Genomic DNA, 21,915 nt, shown 5'->3' on the forward strand with positions numbered 1-21,915 from the left:
CAAGTTCAAAAATCAGCAGAAATCGTAGCAAGTCGCAGGTAATCTCATTGATTCGGAAATCACGGGAATCGATTCCTTTTGGAAATCGTCGTCAGTAACGCTAAACAGCAGGATTCAGATGGTTCGGGTTTATCGCCAATTGTCGATGCAGGCTGCAGCTTTCGTCCCGAATTTCCGAACACCAACCAACGAAACCCTGATTTTACGCATAAAGCTTTCGGCACAATAACTTCCCATCCAATCGGCGGATCGAACGCATCCGTGTCACCGGATCTGCGGTACCTAGAACATGTTCGAATTCGCTCCGATGCGTTCAAAACCGTCAGAATTACACGGCTGGGTAGATTCGTTATGGAATTCTACTATCCTGTCAATTTCCAGGCTTGATCGTCGGCCTTTTTTGGTTTTTCTCGTAAGATGATTCTCAAGTCTTATTAGTCTAGATATTTTAATTCAATCTGCTAATGGATTTGTAATGATTATTACCCAAGCGGAATAATTAGGTACTGTTATTCAAAAGTTTACCGCAAGCTTTTGTCCTACAGCTTATCCTTAACTTTCATTTCACTTGAGTGCTGCTCGGCTGTGTGTGAGAATTATATTACGACGAAGACTACGGCTGTATTGGTGAGAGGGGGATTAAACTTTACTTTTTACGGTTTATATTAAGGTATTAATCAACCCCGCGGGTAGAACTTGTTTCCATGAAATAATATTGTAGATGCTCGTTGAATAGAAAATTTACTTCACTTTCACTGCAGGCTTGAAAAATGTAGCGATAAAGTCGACGAGGTTAATAATTAGTAACGTAATAACGTGACGAGACCTCGGAAAAAGAATCCATATTTTTTTTTTTAACTTTAGAATTTCAGAACAATTTTTACGTATAACAATTGAGTTAAAAAAAAATAATAATACGAGTATCCGGTTGTGCTTTATTGCTATTTACCGAATTTCAGACAATCCCAAGTTGTGAAACGAGGATTATTTTCACAGAAATGCATCGTTGCGATAACGCTACTCATTTCAAGCTTGTTAAAATGATCAATTTTTTCCAAACCCATGATCATAAACGTACCTTGACAAAGACCTGAGCTTCTCTGCTCAATATTTTGCGAAATTTATCCGGATTCTTTCACCCTGCGTTATTATTCCATGCGAACTATACTCGGCGAAAGTTCAGCGGCAGTTCGTTCATCTTTCAGTGATAAACGGCAGGATGGTGTAAAATTAAGTATTACTCTGAATCTCTCGGGCGTTTTGCCAGAACCTTACGAACTGTTCCGCATCCTGCAAACGAATATTTAGCCTTGCTTGCTTTGTTCGGAGAAAACGAAGCGACTTGTCTTGCAAACCTTGGCCAAATTGATGCTTGAAATACAAAAGCGCCGGTATGGATGGATATATATTTTTTAATGAAAAACGTTTCACCGTCCAAGCGAAACGAATCAATTTTCCTGGCGCCAATATTATACAATACCCGCAATACAATTCACAGTTTGCAAACTCCAATTGAGCGATGCGTCACGTTCGTATTTCTAATCGCTCAACCCTTTCGGTCACAGAAGCCACTGAAGTGGTTGCACCCTTCTTCTTTTTTTCTCTTGTCATTTCTTTTATATTTCATGCAGAATCCTGAATTTTTTTTTTACATTTTCAGGCAAAAAGAATAATTAAACTTTGAAACGATGAAGATTGTTTGTGAATCCATAATTGTTTATAATTGTTATAAATAAACATGTAGGAAAAAGAAGTATTTTCGTGAACGTAATTCGTTGGCAGAAAATCTTGATAACTTAAGTGTATTAAAAATGCTTGGAATTCATTGGTTGACAGAGATCTCGGAATGGTCGTTAGATTTTACAAAATTCAATGCGTCGGGGTAATTTTCACCCTTCTGAAGAGGTGCGTGTATATATAGTATTGGAAATTGTACCTATTCTCGGCCTAAAATCGCGTTGTCTTGAAACAAATATTTATATAAATCTCATTCAAGGATACTGTCTGAAACAATGTTGATAATTCAACCAATTTTAGGGTTTGTTCTTAGTTTTATTAAATATATAATAAACGTTTAACTGCACTTCCCATGCCAAATAAAAAAAAAAAAAAAAAAAAAAAACCGAATCGCGTGACGGTAAGGGTCAATCCCATTGAAATATACCGCGGAACGAAAAATGTTGATAAATTGAAATATCGTCGATGATCAATGAAGTTTCGCTCTGCTTAAATCGTACGTTTTTTTTTCTGTTTGTTTCAGGTAATCCTCTTTTTTCAAGCTAGTATCAAGATAAAAATAACAGCGGTAAATTCGTGTGATAATCTCGACGCTTTAACTACAGTGTGATGGGTGAGTAATTGAGTATAGCCGATATTACACTGCGATTTATAATTGTTTTTCAACGTTCGAACGAACGTCTCGACGGATTTTGTACAAGAGAACGCTGTGACCCAGCCTCCTTTGCAAAGCTTTTCATGCAATATTTATCCTCGAGTTGACTCGTTAGTCTAATTGACCTAATTGAGGGAGAGAGCGAGAGAGAGAGAGAGAGAGAGAGAGGGGCACGTGTGGATTTTCACAAATTGACCCGCTCTCGCGGCTCTCGCTTTTACCACCCTTTCATACGTCCATTCGTTTTACGGTTAAGGCGCTCCGCCGGATGATGGATGACGGTATGGAAGGTTGATTATTAATCCGCGGACAAAGTGGACGCGTTTATACAAAAGCCAGAGGCGTGTTCGCAGGGTGGAGTCGGCGATGGGAAGAAAGAAAAACACAAATTTCAATCAACGGTTGATCGTACAATAAAAAAGACACAACATCTGGTCAACTTTATTTCATATACATAATATGATACAAGTTTTTTGCAAAATCAGTCAATAATGTTATAAGAATAAAAAAGAAATAATGGAAGATCGTTTCGTAGTGTATGTATATAAAAGCAATGCGTTTAATTACATACGTAATTAAATTTAGCTACTTACAATTCGATGAATCGATATGATAGACAGGCACACGTTGGGTGTCTATAAATATGTAGTTTCTTGTTCGCGTATTAAGAATTATAAGAATTATTTTATATAATATAGTTAGCAGAATATAATTTTTTTTTATCTTATAATCAGATACAAAAATGCCTTGCCTTGTTACATGTATATATATTATATATATTTACCCAGTTTTAACTTGACTCAATCTTTCCATGTAATAAGGCTTTTATACTATACAATGGAATCTGCAACGCGTTGAATTTTTGCAAACACGTTTGTTTCCGCGATATATGTAAAAAAAAAAAAAAAAAACTGCATTGAATACGATATGCTGTGGATATATATTAGTGAGTATAGCTGATTAAGGTGCGTATAGTTAATGTGCGTTACGTAATTATCATCATGCGTAGAGATTTTTCTCCTGAAATTTTGTCGTATGCGTGGAATGATTCGCGTTCAAAAATTCAGGTTGAAAAAGTAGAGAAACAATCACTTTTTTATCGGTTCGTCCAGTTTCAAAATTCGCACCACGTCGACAGGGTTCAGCTTTTTCGGTCTACAGTAAAGTGCTGAAAGTGAAATGAATCGATTAGTTTTTCGAATAAAAAAGGGAACAAACTGTGTGTTATCAATGCAGTTAACTCGTAACGGTTGTTGGTTTTTTTTTTTTTTTTTAATTTGGATTTGTTACTAATTACTTTTTTTATAACCCTCGTAGTCGACGGCGCATCGGAGGCAGCAAAAGCAACAAATCAGTAGAATCACGGCTGTAAAATAGATGCGTATTAAAAACGTTAATTTTCGACTGACGTATTCACGCGACACGACACGTCTTCTTTCTTTCTTTCTTTCTTTCTTTCCTTGCGCTACGAAATATTCGTGTATTATGTATAAAATGTATAGCTTACAAAACAAGATGGCCACCGCTATCGGCATGTTGAACATTAGACCAGATCTCGAGTAATAATCTCCTCCCTGGCTCGAGCCTTGATCATTGTTTACGAATAATTTATCTTCCGTATCTAAAAACAACATTTACTATCAACATTATCTCTCCCTGTGTTTTGTTTCCAATTGAGTGTTATTAACGACCGTTGCCTCGGTAAAGAGAACCGAACGTCAAGCAGTGTTTACGACCAATCATTATTGAATTATCGTAACGACGAAACGAGTGTGTGTGTGTGTGTGTGTGTGTGTGTGTGTGTGTGTGTGTGTGTGTGTGTGTGTGTGTGTGTGTGTGTGTGTGTGTGTGTGTGTGTGTGTGTGTGTGTGTGTGTGTGTGTGTGTGTGTGTGTGTGTGTGTGTGTGTGTGTATCTACATAATAATGTCGTGTACCAAGAAACGAGATGCAAAAATTCTGGGGCAAGGGAGGGAGGGAGGGGTAGGCTGACCGATCTCATCGAAAGACGTTGGCACTCGGCAAGCAACGCGTTCTTAATTACTCGATTAACCTCCAGTGATTGCGGTCAACTGGAGAGAAGTATTTTCGTCAATTAAAACCGACGCACGACTTGATACTCCGCTCTGTGCGTTGAGGATGAAAATTCTTATCTAGTTTTGTTTTTGCGCGAGAACGTCGCGTCATATTGTTGTTTTACCTTCGTCAAGCTCGTACATGACGGGCTTTGATGGTGGTCGCTCGGTGTTACCGATGATGAAATTGTCCGGCCGGATGCTTCTGCGTCATAAAAACAAGAGAGTTAAAAGCAGGCGAACCGCATTTCGATTCCGTATTACCGGGATCAAAACAGGGGGAATTCTTTCCGAGGTGGTTAAGAGAGAAAGCTATTAGAACATGTTATCGCACGCACCTTGAGGCGACACACGTAATGGCGCCGAGGAGCAGCGCGACGAGTGACGTCAGAATCTGAGCTTGGCTGGTGACTTGAGGGTACATCGCGTTGGGTTGCGTTGCGTTGCGTTTCGACGAGTGCGTGGCTCGCGGTGTCGGAATCGAAACTGACCACTGGCGCATCCTCTCGAGCTTTCGTGACGGGAGAGGGGGAGTGTTGTTCGAACGAACGTGGTATCGTATACCAACGTCGAGTAAACCCCGAGCACACCGTTGCGGACTTGTTCGAAACGCGGTTTAGTGAGGAGTGACGGATTCACGCGGAGCGCGCAACTCAACGCCCAGTATCGACGTTAATCGTGAAACTAGGTGCAAGGTGAGTTTACCAGTTATCGACACCTTTGTACCTAATTTTTGAACCTTGTCTTTTACAAAATTATACATTTTTACGACGCAAATGTTTTTTGTTTTGGAATTTGAAAACTAAGGTTCAAGCAGATGCGAACAAATAACGGTCAGTAATTGGGAGAGGGTCGATAACTGGGAGACTCGCTTTATCAACCTACTGTTTGACCGCTTTTCGGACAAGGCAGAAACGCATCCTTACACTCTGGGTGAAATCACTCGGATGCGGTTGACTTCCGGTCGATTCGCGTTCCCCGAACAACTTAACGTGACTTGACGAGGTATCGATGACGATTCTGGCAAAGTACTTGTAACTCCAATTGCTTTCAGTGGTCTTCAATAGGTGGTTGCTTGGATGTTAAATCCGATACCGATGAACCCAGCACTGCATTTTTATTTTTGCCGTTTCGGATAACCGATGAATACTCGGTTTTTTTTTATTATTATTTATAGATCATTAAATTGTAACAGATTCGGAATTTTCATGTACCTATAGCTAATATATTTGAGTGCTGAACTGACCCTTCTTTTTTCATTTGCAAGGTCCGTTCGCAGAGTAGGAAAACTTAACGACCATTCCACGTCGTTGTACACTCACGTACCGTATTTTGAAAAAGTGCGAAACTTGTTTCAAGGATATTTGATGTCGAACGAAAAAGAAAAGAAACTAAAACCGAGCGTTAAAAATCATTTGAAATTTTATCCCAGGTCGAAATTGACGGTATAAATATATCTTGTTATTATACGGCTGATCATACGGTTGATTCGCTTCCCTGATTTTGAGTCCAAACAAGGATCTAAACGGTCCGGAGAATTGTCGCTTAATCCAAATGCAAGAATAAATCTTCGTGCGGCGTTGTGGTCTTAGCTTTGCTGGTATTCGACGTTGGGAATCGGGTTTAAACAAGTTAACGCGGCTGGATATCATGAAATTTCCACCCAGATACAATTATTGTCGAGGCAAAAAGTTTAAGACATCGGTGTAAAGGGGCTGATGAAAATGATTGTAAGCGTGAGAGAATTCCCAACGGAAACTTCACTCCTTAAACCAGAGCCTGCTGGCTGGCAGCGCGTTCTATCGATTCGAAAGCTTTTCAGCTTGCACCCACGACACATGGCGCCATCTCTACGACGTTTTTCAAAAATCTCCGATGCGTACCGATCGATACTCAAGACTGGCTTGCACGGTGCTGCCGCAAGCCTCACATCGTCGACTTCGACAAGCAAGCGAAAGCTCGGAGCTTTTCTGCCCGCACTTTCGCACGGATATTATCCTTGACAGAACTCTCCGATTTTTCGCCCTTCGGATCGATATTCGATAATTTCTACCCTATCACATACGGACCTACGAAAATGCTCTACTTATTCGGCTGATGGTTATATACGCGAAAGCTCGTTTCTCAATATTATTCATTTCTCGGTTGTATAGCGATAAAAAATATTTAAGCTCCGCTCCGCGTACACTCCAAAAAAGCTTTCCGCTGTACGGGCTTGATTTATATGTAATTTATATATACGAAGTTAATAATTTTCTTTCAAAGAAAAAGAAGAAGAAGAAGAAGAAGAAATCTATAGGACCGCGTAATTGGAATTGTGGCCTGTTTGAAATTCTCGACGACTCTCGGGCGTTTGGGGGGGGGGGGGAGGGGGGGTGGTTATAATGACCTTTGGAACATGCGGAAGAGGGGAGAGAGCGTGTCGAGTATTGCCAGGTGAGCTTTAAAGTGTCGTCGGGATAAGGGTGGGGGTTGGACGTGGCACCTCGGGGAGCCAAGAAATCGGTAAATTAGTTTAATCCAGCTACGACGGACGGATCGTTAAGAGGCGAAGACGGCAGCGACGCGCTAACTTTCTGCGCGACACGACGTCACGGACCCCGGAGCTTTAACTTATTTCGGAAAGCAGAGAGAGGCGTGTTGTTTCTCAAAGCATCGTCGGCAGCTTGAGCTTGACAAAAGCGAGGGCCTCCTTTGCCAAAAACACGGCTTCTATTATTCCGGGGCTACGTCGAGATCTCGCAAGTACTCGTAGATGTTCGCAAGTTCGACTTTTCTTCCGCAAATACGAACGAACGTCCATCCATCATCGTTTATCAACGGGGGAGGGAAAAAAAAAAATTAACCGAAATTCTAAGGGTAGATAATACAGAGCGAAAACAAAAGACGATGGAAATATATTGTTGCATGTGAATTGTTTTTTAGAAGCGTACGATGATCAATTTTATTGGACTATTTCACGTTGGGTTTCAAAGAGGGAGGAGGTGAAAAAAGCAGAGAAAACAAAAAAGAAAAAAAAAAACTCCCATCTCTAATTGAAAATCATTTACGTTCTTTGACGACGAAACGCGATTGATCTTCTCGACTCCTCCCTTTTTTTCCCCAAATTTTGTATACTTCATTCATTTTCAATTTGTATTAAAAGTCCGCTATGCGGGTAGTCTATGATAATTATTATATGCGGGAGTCGGGAAAATTTTCTTACGTTTCAATGCGCACGAAAAATTATTCGGCGATAATTTTTGCTTCGTCGACGTTAACTTTTTACCCAAATACCTGTGTAAAGTATAATCTGAAAACCAGATTAGAAACGAACGAGAAATTAATAAAATTATACTCCCTTAGAATTATTGGTACGATGTAAAAAGTCGATGTCGTTCAACCGAAGATAACCTTCTGTATTTTATGTCTGGAATAAAGCAACTCAACCGTAATTAAACAACTCACAACACGTGTCAAAGCGTAGCGGATTGATTCAGGCCAATTCGTCAGCGTCTGGCGTTTTATTTTTCGAACTTGAATTCCTGCGGTAGATGGAAATAAATTGGGTAGAAATTAACCCTAACCGCGGAATAATTTAGTCTTGGTTAAAAGTCACTTGGTCGCTGCAAATCCATCACTAACGATCAATTCTTTCTCTTTCTCCCTGCGTTCTACATTCTTATGTATTTCTGATTCTTTTTGCAACTTGTCCGATATACCGTCTGGTCGAATTTATCCGACCGTTACGATTTTCCACGACCCTTTGGCGACCCGTAATCTGTGCTTTCAATGAAAGGGTTCTTGGAATGAAAAATGAACGTAGAAGAATCTATAGTGTACGACTGAGCGTCGGTTTTTTTTTTTTCCCCTGTAACAATGTCCCTGCTATCCGCAGAAATAAAATGAGCGTAACTTTTTCATCGGATATTATTATACAATATCGCAGGAAATTGAACGCTTGACATACCGGTAAGCTGCGTTGGATAGATGCTCGTTTATTATAACGCATGGTAAACACATTTTGACGCGAATCACAGAACAGCGGTACGACAATGCCGAATAAAATCTGTAAAGCACGTAGATCCGGACGTAGATCACACGGAAGTTCGGAAAATGCCAATCGCAGGCTCGACGCAAAGGAATTGGTTACGAAAGAAGGGAGCTTTTTTCAACGTACGCAAGGAGACAACGGCAGAAAGAAAAAAGGGTCGCTGCAAATTGACTTGGTTATTTTTTATGGGAGAAAAAGAGGCGGTTATAACGATCGTCGTGTAAAGCGACACCCTCGTTCCCGTGTTTTACAATAATTTTCATACTCCGCGCGTGTATCATCGTCGCAAGAAGATGAGACACGACGCGTTCATTACGTCGTCGGGGTAATTGACGGTGTCAATCTCGCCGAAGATGAGTCCTTTGATTAGCCCGCGTCTCTCGTTACCCGTACCAGAATGACGTAAAGCTTTTTGCCACTGCTAATTCCACGCCGGGGATCGGAATCATAATCAGGGTGGCCACACACGAGGAAAACCTGGAAAACCTGGTAATTTCGGGGTATTTAAAAAAAAGGGTAATGGAAAACCTGGAATTGTCAGAGGATTTTTTACTTGGTCGTACAAATTGGCTTAGATTGTCTTTTTTTTATACATTATAGTTTTTTTCAATTCGAATTGAATTTTAACCGAATACAGAGTTAATAAGCTTCAGAACGATATAGATTTTAGTAAGCTAATAGAACTGGGAAAATGCCAGGAAAAACTAGGTTTGAAGTACTGGAAAAACCTGGAAATGTCATGGAATTTTTTTTTTTTTGATGAAAAAATCGATTCGTGCAACGCGTTTTGTACAAAATTTTATCGTTATTAAAATTTAAGAAATCATAAGCGCTACTAATTGATTACAGTTATTAAATAATATTTTACATCGTGAATCTACATTTTTTTTTTTTTATCGAAGCGTAAAATTATCTCCGTAACACGAAAAAAGTCTTTTTAATGTTTGGTCGGATGTATGTTTGGTTTTTCCGAAAAAATTTTGGTCATTGCGAACAAATTTTTTTCCAATTGTGTTTATTGTAGAACGACAAAGATATTTTATCGTTTCCCTTTTATTTTGTTTTACCGACGAAAAATGAAAATTGATTCTTAAGCTAGAATAATTTTCTATCCGATCCACGAAGAATTGTTTCAATTTTAATATTCACGCCACGTACGTGATCGTTACAATCAAACAACTTTGAGCCCAATGTGAAGTGATCATCAATTGCGATAATCCGAACGACGTTTTTACTACATGCGATTCGTTGATAATCGCTGGTTAATCCCGCGTTAAGAAACGCGTGGTTAACTTCCAAGTCGACGGTAATGGCGCGAAAAGACAGTCAATATCCCTCAAGAAAACCCAGAGCTAAGGGGTAAAGTTACCGTATTGTAACAACGCGAAGGCCTGAGAGCGAAAACCCGCCGCCCCGTTTTTGCCAAAGTAAATTGGATCGCCTCGAGCAGCGTAAGTCTACCACCTCAAATGATGCCCATTTATGATATTCAAATTCATGCCCACGTGTACGATTAATATTCGCTCGGTCAGTTGGATAATACAAATGAAATGTATGCGTATGGTTTAATTGCCAAGTAACAGAATTAACAAGCTATTGTTAAATTACGCAGGTCGAGAAGAAAATATTAAATTTTTTTTTTTAGTTTCTACAGAGATAAGTAAATGTCAATTCTGTACATGGAACGATAACGAAAACCTTTGTTTGTTGCTTGTAAAATCTGTTTTTCTCTTTTTTACGTTTATAAATAAGTCTTGAAGTTTTTTGATTGATAGCTGATATGGGTGCCTGTTTCGGAGAAAAACGTTTACGTTTTGGGTTTGATACGAGAAAGTCCGTACGAAAATAGAAAAAGTAGGAAATATATTCATTTTTCAATTTTGTTTATCAATTCTTTCACAGTTGTAGTTTATTATTTACTATTTTTTAATGAAAGTGATTTAAATGCGAAACTGAAGTTTGTTTAATTGTTATTTACAATAAATGTTTGAGGGAATAGATCAATTTTTCTTAAAACGTGAAATATCGTTCTGGTTTCTACCGAAACAAACTTTATCCCATAAAACTATGTTTCCATTTATTAGCTACGTAGAAGAAATCAAAATTCGCGTCGACCGCTTTTATCCATCATTATTCTCAGCTCACAAATCGGGCTATTATTGTCTAGCGTTACAATTTATACACTTCAAGGCTGTGTTTCAACGCTGTTTAAACAAACACGATTGCGTATAAATATTATCCACAAGTCGTGACGAACGATACAATTTTTGAAAACAGCTTCCGCAGATAATCGTATATTCGCTAATCAGAAAATACAAATCTGCACCTTAAACTTGAGAGATTGAACAAAAAAAAAAAAAAAATTGCTAACCCAAGGATTCTTTTATTTTAACCGCAAATGCAAGAATTATATTTTGCTTCTGAAAATTCACTCGTCGTAATACGTATACTGAATTTTTCACATCGTGTTTTCTCTTCTTCTTCATTTTCGCGAAATTCTCTCTCTCTCCACTCTCCTCTCTCCTCTCTCTTTACTTTCATATTTTCTTCTCGCACTTCACAGCTGCAGGCTACGTTGCCCTATCTAGCGGAGGTGTAGATTCAGACGTGGCGTTGAATAAGCTGTAAATTCGCCGAAGGCGGTGAAGAGAAAAACGCGGTTGCAGTCGCCGAGGTGAATTCAAAGCGCGGAGGGACGCTCGTCTATTTTGTGACCTCGATGCATCCACTCGGTACTGTTCCCGCATTATTATATCGACTCACCTTCCAAGTTTCATCCCTCGACGGGTTTTTCTTGGGGGTAAATTGAAAAGTAAAGAAAGAAGAAGAAGAAGAAGAAGAAAAAAAAACAAACAAATCGGAACAACGATGACCGACGATGATGACAATTTGCGGACAGGAATGATCGATCTCAGACATGAATTGGCCCCTGATCGAAGAAACCCTCCCGTTTTTATCCCGTCATCGTCGTTTTCGTCGTCGTCGATCCGACGCAATCAAACTGCCGGAACAATTTTATCATCCCTCGACTATTTCCACACGTGCGGAATAATCGAACGAACCAGTAAACGTAGAACGAACCGACCGCGCTTCTGAAATTCGTTCGTTTGTTCGTTTTCCAGTTTCAATCGTCCTCCTCCTCCTCACCCTCGGATCGCACACTTTCAAACCACCATTTGCCATCTCGTCTATGCTTATAGAGGTACGACCACCACCAGCAACCACTTTTTCCACTTCTACAGCTCTACGAGTGATCCGTTGTGAGATATACGCTCGTCCCGAGGAGTTTCCTAGAGTGAGCTTGGAAATCCCGGCGTCGTTTACTCGGAGGAAATACCGTTAGGAATGTTAATCTGCAAGTTTTACATACCCGCGGTGAATCTAGAGGAATGGAAAAAGAAGTAGGAAAAAAAGAAAATGCGAATGAGAAAATTCTTCTCTTGTCTCTCGGGCTTCTTTGAGCTTGGAACGTGGATTGAACCAGCCGATCCTTATCTATGCGAGTTGATCAAACGGCTGTTGTAATCTTGTTTTTTTTTTTTTCCTTTTTTTCACCTTCTCTTTGCATCCGCGATAAGTAATCCGGTATAGGTGGTGCAGCGTGTATAAAACAACTACGTGCAATTAAAAGTTTTCTCAACTTTGGAAAACGAGAAAAATAATTTTAAACGAATCCTCGACAATCCGGTCGGTTCTGTTCACGTCCATCTCTCTATTTTTCTGGATTATCTGTATATTGTAATTGGGTTTAGAATCTTTTTACAAACTTATTCGATCTATAATAAAGTCGAAACGTCACGAGGCGTAAAACCAGTTATACAAAAAAGAAGTAAGAAACATCCTTCGCTGGGAATTTTTCTCGTTCGCAGGGAAAATCTCGTATCTAACAATTGGACGAAGAAAGAAAGAAAGAGAAAAGGAAAAGAAACGTGCCCCGAAACTCTCCGATCCAAAAAGTTCAATCAATTAACGCTTCCTTCGGTCGGCACTGTTGCTACAGTGTTCTTGCTGCGAGACAACCGATTCAATTAAGCTCTCAAACCATTCTCGCAGCAAGGCAACGAGCCCGCCGTGTTCTTGCTCTAATACGTGTATATACGTGCGCGAGTGTGTGTGTGTGTGTTTGTGTCATACTGTAACCGTACACATGTGTATTTATACGCAGGTGTTGTAGCGCCATCGTCGATGTACGTATCAGCTCTTACAGCTGAATGAAACGAGCTTTCGAAAAAAAAAAAAAAAAAAAAAAAGAAAAACAATTACACTGATTACAGCCTTCACTTTTTCCCACGTCTCGCCGTTTTCTTCTTCAACTTCGGTTGCTTGAAATTCGTGGCTGGTATCTAAGGTGGGGGAAGGGGGGGGGGCTCAAAATCAAAGAAAGACCAAAAAATCGACCGGTCGAAAAGCCGGAATTTTTGAGATGCGAATCTCAAAACAACGAATGATCAGCGTACAGAAGTTAAGATTTTCCATAAATCACTCAGGAAAATGACTGTTTTTCCCAAAGTTTACCTAATCAATCGATCTCTTGTTGGAAAAAGTATTTTCAGAATAGTCGTCGGCATTCCGAATGACCAAAGCACAGGATGTGGAGGTAGAGAAAGATGAAAGTTCCGTAAACTAAAAATTAAGAGCGGCCGATGCTTCGAACACTTGCAAAGTCGAAAAAATTAACCGTCGACGATGAAAGTTCGGAAGGAGCAAAATAACGATTCGAAAAATGCTGAAGCGTTCAGTTGTCGAGCTGCTGCTCCTCCCGCACCACCGACATCACCTTCAACCACCGCCCAACACAACGTGACTTGCAAGCCTTGGTTTGCGCCGTCGTCCTTGATCCACAACCAGGATAACTCTGATATACGTAGCTATAAATTTGAGTAGTAATTAGCGAGGACAGTCGCTCGCTGATTGCTCCCCGCCTCGCCTCGTCGTTCGATCGTGCAAAACCATATTCTATGTATATATTACTTGATATCAAACCTTCTATCGTTATTTTCTTACAGAAAATCTGAGGCCATGGTTTTTAAATTGATAATGAGACGGTACAACGACAGTTACCAGGGGTAATATTAAAGGTATTGTTATTGGGTACCGTGTAAAAAAAAAAAAAAAAAAAAATTGTCATTCATCAGCGTCGTGTTTCTTGAAAGGTTACCGAAAAAATCAGACAATGTCAGATTTCAATACACGTAAAAACCCTGTCAACGTTACCAACTTCAACCTCGTTCTGAATCCTGGTTTTTGGTAACCGGAAATGCGCGGTCCGGGCTCGACAGGCTCGCTTCGGCCGTTTCCAGAGACCGTAGAACCTCTGAACACCGATCTCATCTCGAGGTCGAGGTCAACGCGGCGACACGAGGCAAGTGCTCCGGCAAGTCTGTGTCGACTGCAATCAAGGTCCGCCCACGCGTCTTCTCTTCCTTCCTTTCCGTCCCATCCCATCCAGCCGCCGCTCGACGAAACCCGGGGATTCGGATGCACCTTGGCTCTTTGAAAGGACCAGGAAGCTCTGCAGGATCACCGCCTTATGCTCGTCTCGATCTTTATCCCAGGGGCTATTTTCTCACGTATTGAGTGACGAGTGGTTTTCCAAGATTGCGATCTTACGTGATTTTCTTCGGTTTCGATCGATTTTAAATCTGTATCAATTTGCACGATTATATTGAGTGATTTCGAGCAGCCTTCACCCTGATTTTCAAGCGATTTCAATGAATTTCCGATCGAATTTCAAGTCATTCCTTTTCCTTGGCTTTTTAAAGATTTTTTTTTTTTTTTTTATCAATTTTCAGCCTTTACAAAGTGATTGTTGACAGATTTTTCTCAAATCACTTTACGTTAAGTGGAGTCCTGATTCCAAGAAGCGAATAACCGCCTGGTTTTCTCATTGATATAAGTTTCTCCCTTGATCTACTTCATCGATTCTTTTCGAAATCCATCGAATTTCCCCATGCCACCTATTATTTATATCTACCGTAATTGCGGTATTTTTGAACACTATTCGAAAAATGGGGAAGAGGGAGAGAGGAAGGGAATGGGGGGTGGGGGGCGTGTATCCGTCAAAAGCTGCAGGAAAGGTTGACCGGGTTTATTGACGGTTTTTTTTTTTTTTTTTTATTTTGCACTACCAACATGCGAGGGATTATTTTTTTGCCTGCTCCTCTTTTTCTTTATCTTTCATTTTATTTTATTTTATTTTTCATTTCCGATGCCAGAGGCGGATTTTCAAATATTCTAAAATATCGGAAATGTTGTAAATATTCCGCGATGCGGAATTTCATACCAAAAAGTATGCCGAAGGGTAGTTGATTCGCGCAAACTGCATGCGATATACGCGTTTATAATTACTTTTCAAACCGCATGGCAAGGGGTTGGACACCTTTTTTTTTTCCTTCATCCCCTGTCAATAACGATTATTGGCCCCGATTTCACCGTGCTAATTTTCTACATCACATCGAAGTGCGAATATTCGCAGTTTATATGTCAGTCAGGCGGTAAAGAGTGATAACGAGGTGTAGACGCTTTTGATCTTGCAAATTTGGGAACAACTTTTTTTAACTTCTATTCCTTGCTGCCTGATTTTCTCTCTCGTCTCTCTTTTTTTTCCGTATCTTTCTTTCATTTGTCTATATTTCGTTAACAATCTGTACATTGTATTATTCTCTCTTCTATTTCACTATGACCTAATCTCAGGCTATGGCATAAATAAATCACATCTCATCGAGTTTGATCTTTCTCGGGCCGTTTTGTTACGATCTGCAGCGGTTGACCACGTACGAGGTGTACGAGCGAAGCTTAGTCTCGTCTCGGGAATTTAGAAAAAAAAAATTTTTTTTTCCCCGTCGAAATAAACTAATTACCAAGACGAATCATCGTACGTATCACAAAGACCTGGGAATTACAGGGAACAATGGAAACTACACACCGCGAAACGTGAGAGAGAGCGAATTATACCGAGAGGAGCTCCAAGGCTTGGCTCTTTGATCAAGATGTCGCTGAAGCCGATAAAATCACAAAGGTATACGTGTATGTGGGCATCGTACTTGGGCTACTCGGTGAAACAAGTCGTATTAATTATAACTACGTACTTGAATGCAGATCTAAGAGGCTTACAAACTCCGCGAAAGCAGCTGCGCCGTTGTAATAGGTATAAAAATGAAAATTCGACGTGTAATCACGAATTGGCGTAATACTTATCGATAGATGAAAATACCTGCAACGAATTAATAACAAATATCTATGTTATGAAAATGATCAGGTATCTCATTTTTATCGGACTGCGATATTCATAAATACGCAGTGACATTTCGCGTATTAAATCATGCTCACTGACCCGGCGGCTGCACGAAATGAGTGAGTATCGAGGTAAATTTCAAACGCAGTTTACCTCGGAAATTGACAAACGAGCCCCGAGAGAGAAGAAAGCAGTGTGGGACAATGATATACTCTCTCTCTTTTTCCCTCTCTCTCTATAATGTTTTCTTTGCTGTTTATTGAAATTGTTACTGTAATTTTTTATGATTTTCTCTAGTTATTTTCTTCACTCAAGTTTTTTTTGTACTATATTTACCGTTATCTTTCCTGTATTGATATCTGTTTTCTTTGCTTTTTTGTAATCTGTTCACAGTTTTTTTTCGGCGTCCTTAGGGGATTTTATATTGCATTTCTCTCTCTGTTTCAAGTTTGTCCGATGGATTCGGCTGCATATGCTGGCTCCACAGAATCCGATATGTCCGTCAATAATTTATCCAGGGCATTGCGGGGTATTGCGCAAACGCATTCCATTTACCATGTACGTTCGTTACGTCGCGTTGTCCCTTCCATCCTAGAGACGTAATCATCGAGGGAACGAATTGACCTCCACGGATATCGTTTACCTCGCGATGATTTTTGCGATGCGCAAAACAGTAAGGCGCGTTTCTTTTTTTCTTTCTCACATCGCGTAATTGGGAAAAATTCTTGGGTCTATCATCGCTGGAAGACAGGTTCTGTTTAACTTACGGAATATTCAAAATGGCGTCGTTAACGCGAGTGACGATGATAAGCGTCGTTTGACGGCTGTTCGAAAAGGCACTCCGACGAGTTACGACGTCGTTACCACAGCGGAAATATTCGCGGGATTCTCGATTCAAGGGAGTCCTTATGGCCTCCGGTGTAAACTGTGTAATGGTACCTGTAACATATAACCAGATACCTAAAGTTAGTTGGTATATTACACGATCGTACCGCGTGTGGCATTTTCTTTAACGTTTCTCGACCTGCGTTATGACGACGGTACTCAAATTCTTGCATAACAATTTCTATCGTTTGTCGCGTTTGTAAATTAAATCCAAATAATGCCAAAGTAGCTTCTGCTGCTGCTGCTACGAGTTAAACTGCAAAGATGTAGTTCCCTTTCTTTTCTTCTCCTACTTTTCAGGACCTTGTACAATTTTCGCTCGACGTCAAACCCTCTTCTCATCGTCGACAGAGTTTTCCCATTTTCCCAATTTTCCCCCATCCGCTTTAGGGAAAGCGGGACACATCGAGTGTGTACAACCCGGGAAACTTGACGAAACGCAACCGCGGCGAGGCTTTCGCCTGAAAGAGATGAACAAAGTGTTGTATGCGAAATTAGGTGGAGCGGTCCCGAATGATTGATGGCAATTGACGATAATCCCTCGACGCTCCGAAGGAGCGAGAATTATTTACGAATCCATAACCCCGTAGGAATTTTCGGCCTCCTATACCTGGATTATAATATCCGATCCGCCTGAGACGTTACTCAAATTCAGTATATAAAGGAGAAACGAAATTTCAGAGACGAGATATTCTTCTTTTGCTGGTTGGGAAATATATAGATATGTACGTCGGTTTGACGGTGGTTCCTGTGAACTTTGGATCGCTCTCAACGACGGATGTTTGCATCTTCATTTCGGTACCTAGTCGGTCGTTTGTTCTTGTCACTTGGGTTCGATGTGAACATTATTTAAACCGAAACTCTACAAGATGGTATTGAATGAACACGGATTTACGTCCGGGTAATATACCGTATCCAATAACAACAACGACAACAATAATAACAGATGGTGGAGAGATTTGATGGGAGCTTTGTAGCCGATCCAACGTTTATGCGACGGGGATTCATGCGAACTCAATCATCTTCGCCAAATCCCTCGACTGATGGGCAATTTCACTTTCCCGTAATGCGATTATTGGTCATGATCGCGATGATTAACCGGCCGATATTCTCGCCCCGTGAAACCGTTGATGCCGCTTGACGCGGATGTCTTGGAAGCTTTTCCGGCTGGTGTAAAAGCTCCTGGAATTCGACAGCTGCATAACTCGAGCACACTTTTCTCGCAATATGATCTGCCGTGTTTTTTGTTGTTTTGCGGCTTGGTAAACAATCTCCGTGAAGGTCTAACCGCGATCAGTCAACATGCCCTGGGGGTCTTGGACAAGAACTACACATTCAAGTTTCATCCCTCAGACGTTGTTGCTTGGACTTTCTTTCTCTCTCTCTCTTTCTCGTCAGTTGATGTTTACCAAGATCGAGTTACATGCCCGGAGGAAATCTGAGAATAGCGGCGCCCAGAAAACTGTGACTCCGATTCTTTGTCCGTCTATAATTAAACTCTGCAAGAATAATGTGAGGAGAGCGTAAATGCTGCAGCCATCAGCAACGAAACGGCGAAACTTACGCTGCGGAAACTCTGACGTTTTATATTTGGCGGTAAACGCCCCGTGACCTTGCGTTTTTTCAACTTCTTTTTCCTCTTCCTCTCTCGTCACTGTAAATATACAGACAAGTCATAGTTGTCTTGAGTTCGTCGAGGTGGGTTAACCACGTTTTTGCGAATAACACAAGAAAAATTACCTATTCACTCAAACATTTATTGTAAATAACAACCGAACGAACTTCAGTTTTGCGTTTAAATCACTTTTATTCAAAAATAGTAATCAATAATAAACTACAAATGTCAAAGAATTGATAAACAAAGTTTAAAAATGAATATTTTTCCTACTTCTTCTATTTTCTCAAACGTAATCTCCCGTCATGCTCTCTTTGTGTAATCAAATCTCTCCACACGCACCGCAGTCCAGAACATGATGGATCAATAAACAACGAGCAATGAGCGAGACTCCATGTGCAGTTAGACATTTCGCGTTTGTCGAGACTGTTGGAAATGCAAAAATACACGCTGTGAATTATAGCGTGTTTTCGCATGCCCGCGGTGATTCGGCGAGGTGTGCGTGCAACGTTTAATTTTTTCTTAATTTTTTATCAAATACCTCGGTAGGTAGAAACATGCCGGAGCAAAGAAGACGCGAGTCGTTGGCCGTTAGCGATTCAGAGCGAGCTGTCGTCAAGTTTAACCTTCAGAAAATTTGCACAACTTTGGCGAGAAAAACTTGAGGGTTAAAACGATACGTCCCGAGACTGACGCTTTCATTGGCAATAACTCATCGGCTTGTCTGCGAAACTCTCCGGCATCGCGGCACCTGCAGCGGAATGACGGACGTGATGCGAAGTCATCGAGATTGGTATATCGGCTGGTGGAAGAGCGGCCCCTAAATTGATCCCGATCTCTATGTCATAATTAACCCCCTGTGTAATACGGTTAGCGTTAATCCGCTGATATCCATCTCCGTGAACAGGAGAATGAACTGGGAATGGGATTTGAGGGTCGACGCTGCTGATACGCCCTCCGACGTTCCATCAAAATCGCTCGCAGCGATGTTCCTCGATTCGAGAATATTACGCTTGCGCGATATATGTATACATTCGCGTACGTGTATAAAGAGGATTGATTTTGAATTTCCGTTGCGTCAACGTATGTGCGGAATGTAGTTGTGATAATCGGATAAAAATCACTTCCTCTGGTATTTCGCAAACGTAAACTCTGCACGGAAAAATGGAGCTTGTTAGCCGTGTTTTTAGTTTCTGATTTTTCGGGCAACCGGTTCATTTATATTTTTTTAACTGGAAACCAGTGCGGAGAAAACTTTGGTAAATCCGTTTGAACAAAACAACGCGGTATCGAACGCGCGTGTAAATTAATATCGAAATGTACAGTAGTATGTAATGTGCGGGAATGCGTTAAAAATATTTGACAATAAACAAACAAACGAAGAATTAAAAACGACGTCTGCTAAATTGACAGAACCCAAGGAACACAACAAACAAGTATAGTAATTTATTGGTCTTTTATTGTTGATTGGTTGATTAGTTGACTTGATACTTTAGCTAACACAGCCACTTATTTTGTTATATCATTCAATCTGCAGGGTGGTGAAAATTTAGTGATATTTTGTTGTTTATTCGTTGCATTACTTTCAATATTACTGGTGCAAATTTTCGAAAATCGAGCTTTGCTGTAGAAAATGTAAAATTTGCGAATCATACACATTTTTTTTCTTTTTCTTTTTTTTTTTTTATATATATACATAGAAATAAGGGATGTCCACCTTTTCATCTCGTCCTTGTTTAGCAAAAATCAACCGAGATTTTGAATCAGGTGTAAAAAAGCATTGGCGAAAAGAGAGAAAGAATAAAACTGACGTAGTATATGAGCGGAGAAGAAAAAAAAAAAAAAAATTCCCTAGAGAAATTCCCCGTGCGGCTTCTGAAATTAGGGTTGGAAACCGTCGGTTTTACGCTCAGGAATATAAATATGAAACTGGCTTCGGAAAGTGGGGAAAATAGAAGAAGGAAAAGAGATCGACGATGGTGATGGAAAAGGAAAAGAAAAAAAAAAAAGAAAAAAAAAAAAAAACACACCAGCAGCCGTATATGATTTATTATCGGTATAAACGCCGTGCGACGATATTTTTTGAAGAGCGCTAATACTTATGCCCAGCCACGTAGGTGTATACATAAAACCATATGTGTACATATGTGATATGCATAGGCCGCCCACCTATGCACATAAGTACGTACCTTATAACCCGGCCCGACCTTCGCGATTACGAGGAACTTGACAACTCGGTGGATTTGGGAAAAGCTCGAATCGAGCGAGCATCGAAGCAGAAGCAGAAGCAGCAACGGCGTCGTCTTTGTGCTTTTTGAAATGGTGCCGCTGTTGCTGCAACGGCGCCCGATGTAAAGCCCAAGGGGCGTAAATCTTATCGTTGGCTTGTCTTTTTCTTAATATATATTTCTGTTTTTTTTTCTTCTTTCTTTTCTCGCCCCTTCTGCTCTCTTCAATTTATTTCGTACGATCGTCTGACAAAGAAAGAACTACGGCGAATAATCGGGTCATATAACTTTTGATTATATGCCCTGGGGTTTAATTTTGACGACACCCTTTTCGAATAAAAATTTAAAACATACGGAGTATCGATTCCATTCGTGATGAATGAACCTGAATCTGCGGCTGGTAACTCTGGCTTTGATGGAAGGTCAGGGTCAAGGTCGTCCGCGAAATTGAACGACCATTTTTCTTACTCGAAATTCAAACTATGGCACCAGTGAACCTTCCACGCGCTGCTGCTGCGACTTGATTAGGTGTAAATATTGCACGTGAAATGATATTTCATCAGTCTTGAGCGTCACTTCCGGGTACTCGATTAGCAGTCTTCTCTCTAGACTTTCCTGAACGTGATTTTGTTTTTCTTATTCGTCGGAAATCCGTAATATTCTCAATTTCATTGAATGTGATTTGAAACCCTTTTGGAAAGGGAACAATCTTTCCTCGGCCAGGTTTCTTGACGCTCTGCTGTTGCTGCTGCTCCGGGGCATTGGTAATAAGAAATTACTGTTCCAAAGGAGATGAAAGAAATTTCGTGACGGTGTGCGGGAGGGAAGATAAGAAAATTAGAAAATGTCATTAAACTTGCGGCCCGGAGGGTGAGGTTACTTTTTACGTAAACAATTTTCTCGATGCGGAGGCGATGTGTACCAGATATACAAAATGAGAGAGGAAGAAGAATAATTCGGGGGTGGGGGAGAGGCGAAGAAAAGCTCTGCGGTCATTCCAGATCTGCTGAATATAAATTTAAAATTTCCATTCCGACGTCTGGTATCTTATACATCGAATTTCTCGAGCTTAAACATAATAAGTATACGTGGGACGCGCACTCGGGTTTTGAATACATTCGAGACCACATTGTACCGATTAGTGTTTATAATTGACACACATTTTAATATCTACATAAGCGCAATGGGCTCTTGATGTCTCGATGTCTAACGAGTGTCTGAATTCGATGGGAAATTTCATGGAAAATGTACATGTAGATGATTGATGTTGACCCGATACCAGTTTGGTTCCAACTGACTAGACACAAAGAGCCAAGAAATAGGGTAATTTTTACTCCTATTGGTTCGCCTTTTTCTGAGCGAGAGACACACGTCTTCTTTATATAGAGAGTCTTCAATTTTCGTTCCTGATATTTTCTAGCTAGCTTAGCCAGGACTGCAGAGTTCTCTTTCTCA

General features: G+C 40.4%; 2 protein-coding genes across 3 annotated transcripts in view; one reads left to right on the forward strand and one right to left on the reverse strand.

The window, feature by feature from the left end:
- The window catches only part of LOC124219830 (phosphatase and actin regulator 1), a 76,746-nt gene that overhangs the window by 19,406 nt on the left and 35,425 nt on the right, over positions 1–21,915 (forward strand). The gene's annotated exons all lie outside the window — the stretch shown is intronic.
- LOC124219898 (uncharacterized) lies at positions 2,782–5,081 on the reverse strand. 2 transcript variants are annotated; one of them, XM_046628143.2, is made up of 5 exons: positions 4,804–5,081; positions 4,591–4,670; positions 3,900–4,013; positions 3,690–3,758; positions 2,782–3,560 (listed from the first exon to the last, which is right to left on the reverse strand). In XM_046628143.2, the coding sequence occupies exons 1-5, from the start codon at positions 4,965–4,967 to the stop codon at positions 3,481–3,483; spliced, it is 507 nt and encodes a 168-aa protein (XP_046484099.1). In that variant the 5' UTR covers positions 4,968–5,081; the 3' UTR covers positions 2,782–3,480. The 2 variants fall into 2 exon arrangements, with proteins under 2 accessions (XP_046484099.1, XP_046484100.1); XM_046628144.2 differs by lacking the exon at positions 3,690–3,758.

The sequence above is a fragment of the Neodiprion pinetum genome, chromosome 5 (genome assembly GCF_021155775.2).
Source record: "Neodiprion pinetum isolate iyNeoPine1 chromosome 5, iyNeoPine1.2, whole genome shotgun sequence".
In the NCBI taxonomy this organism is placed as follows: domain Eukaryota; kingdom Metazoa; phylum Arthropoda; class Insecta; order Hymenoptera; family Diprionidae; genus Neodiprion; species Neodiprion pinetum.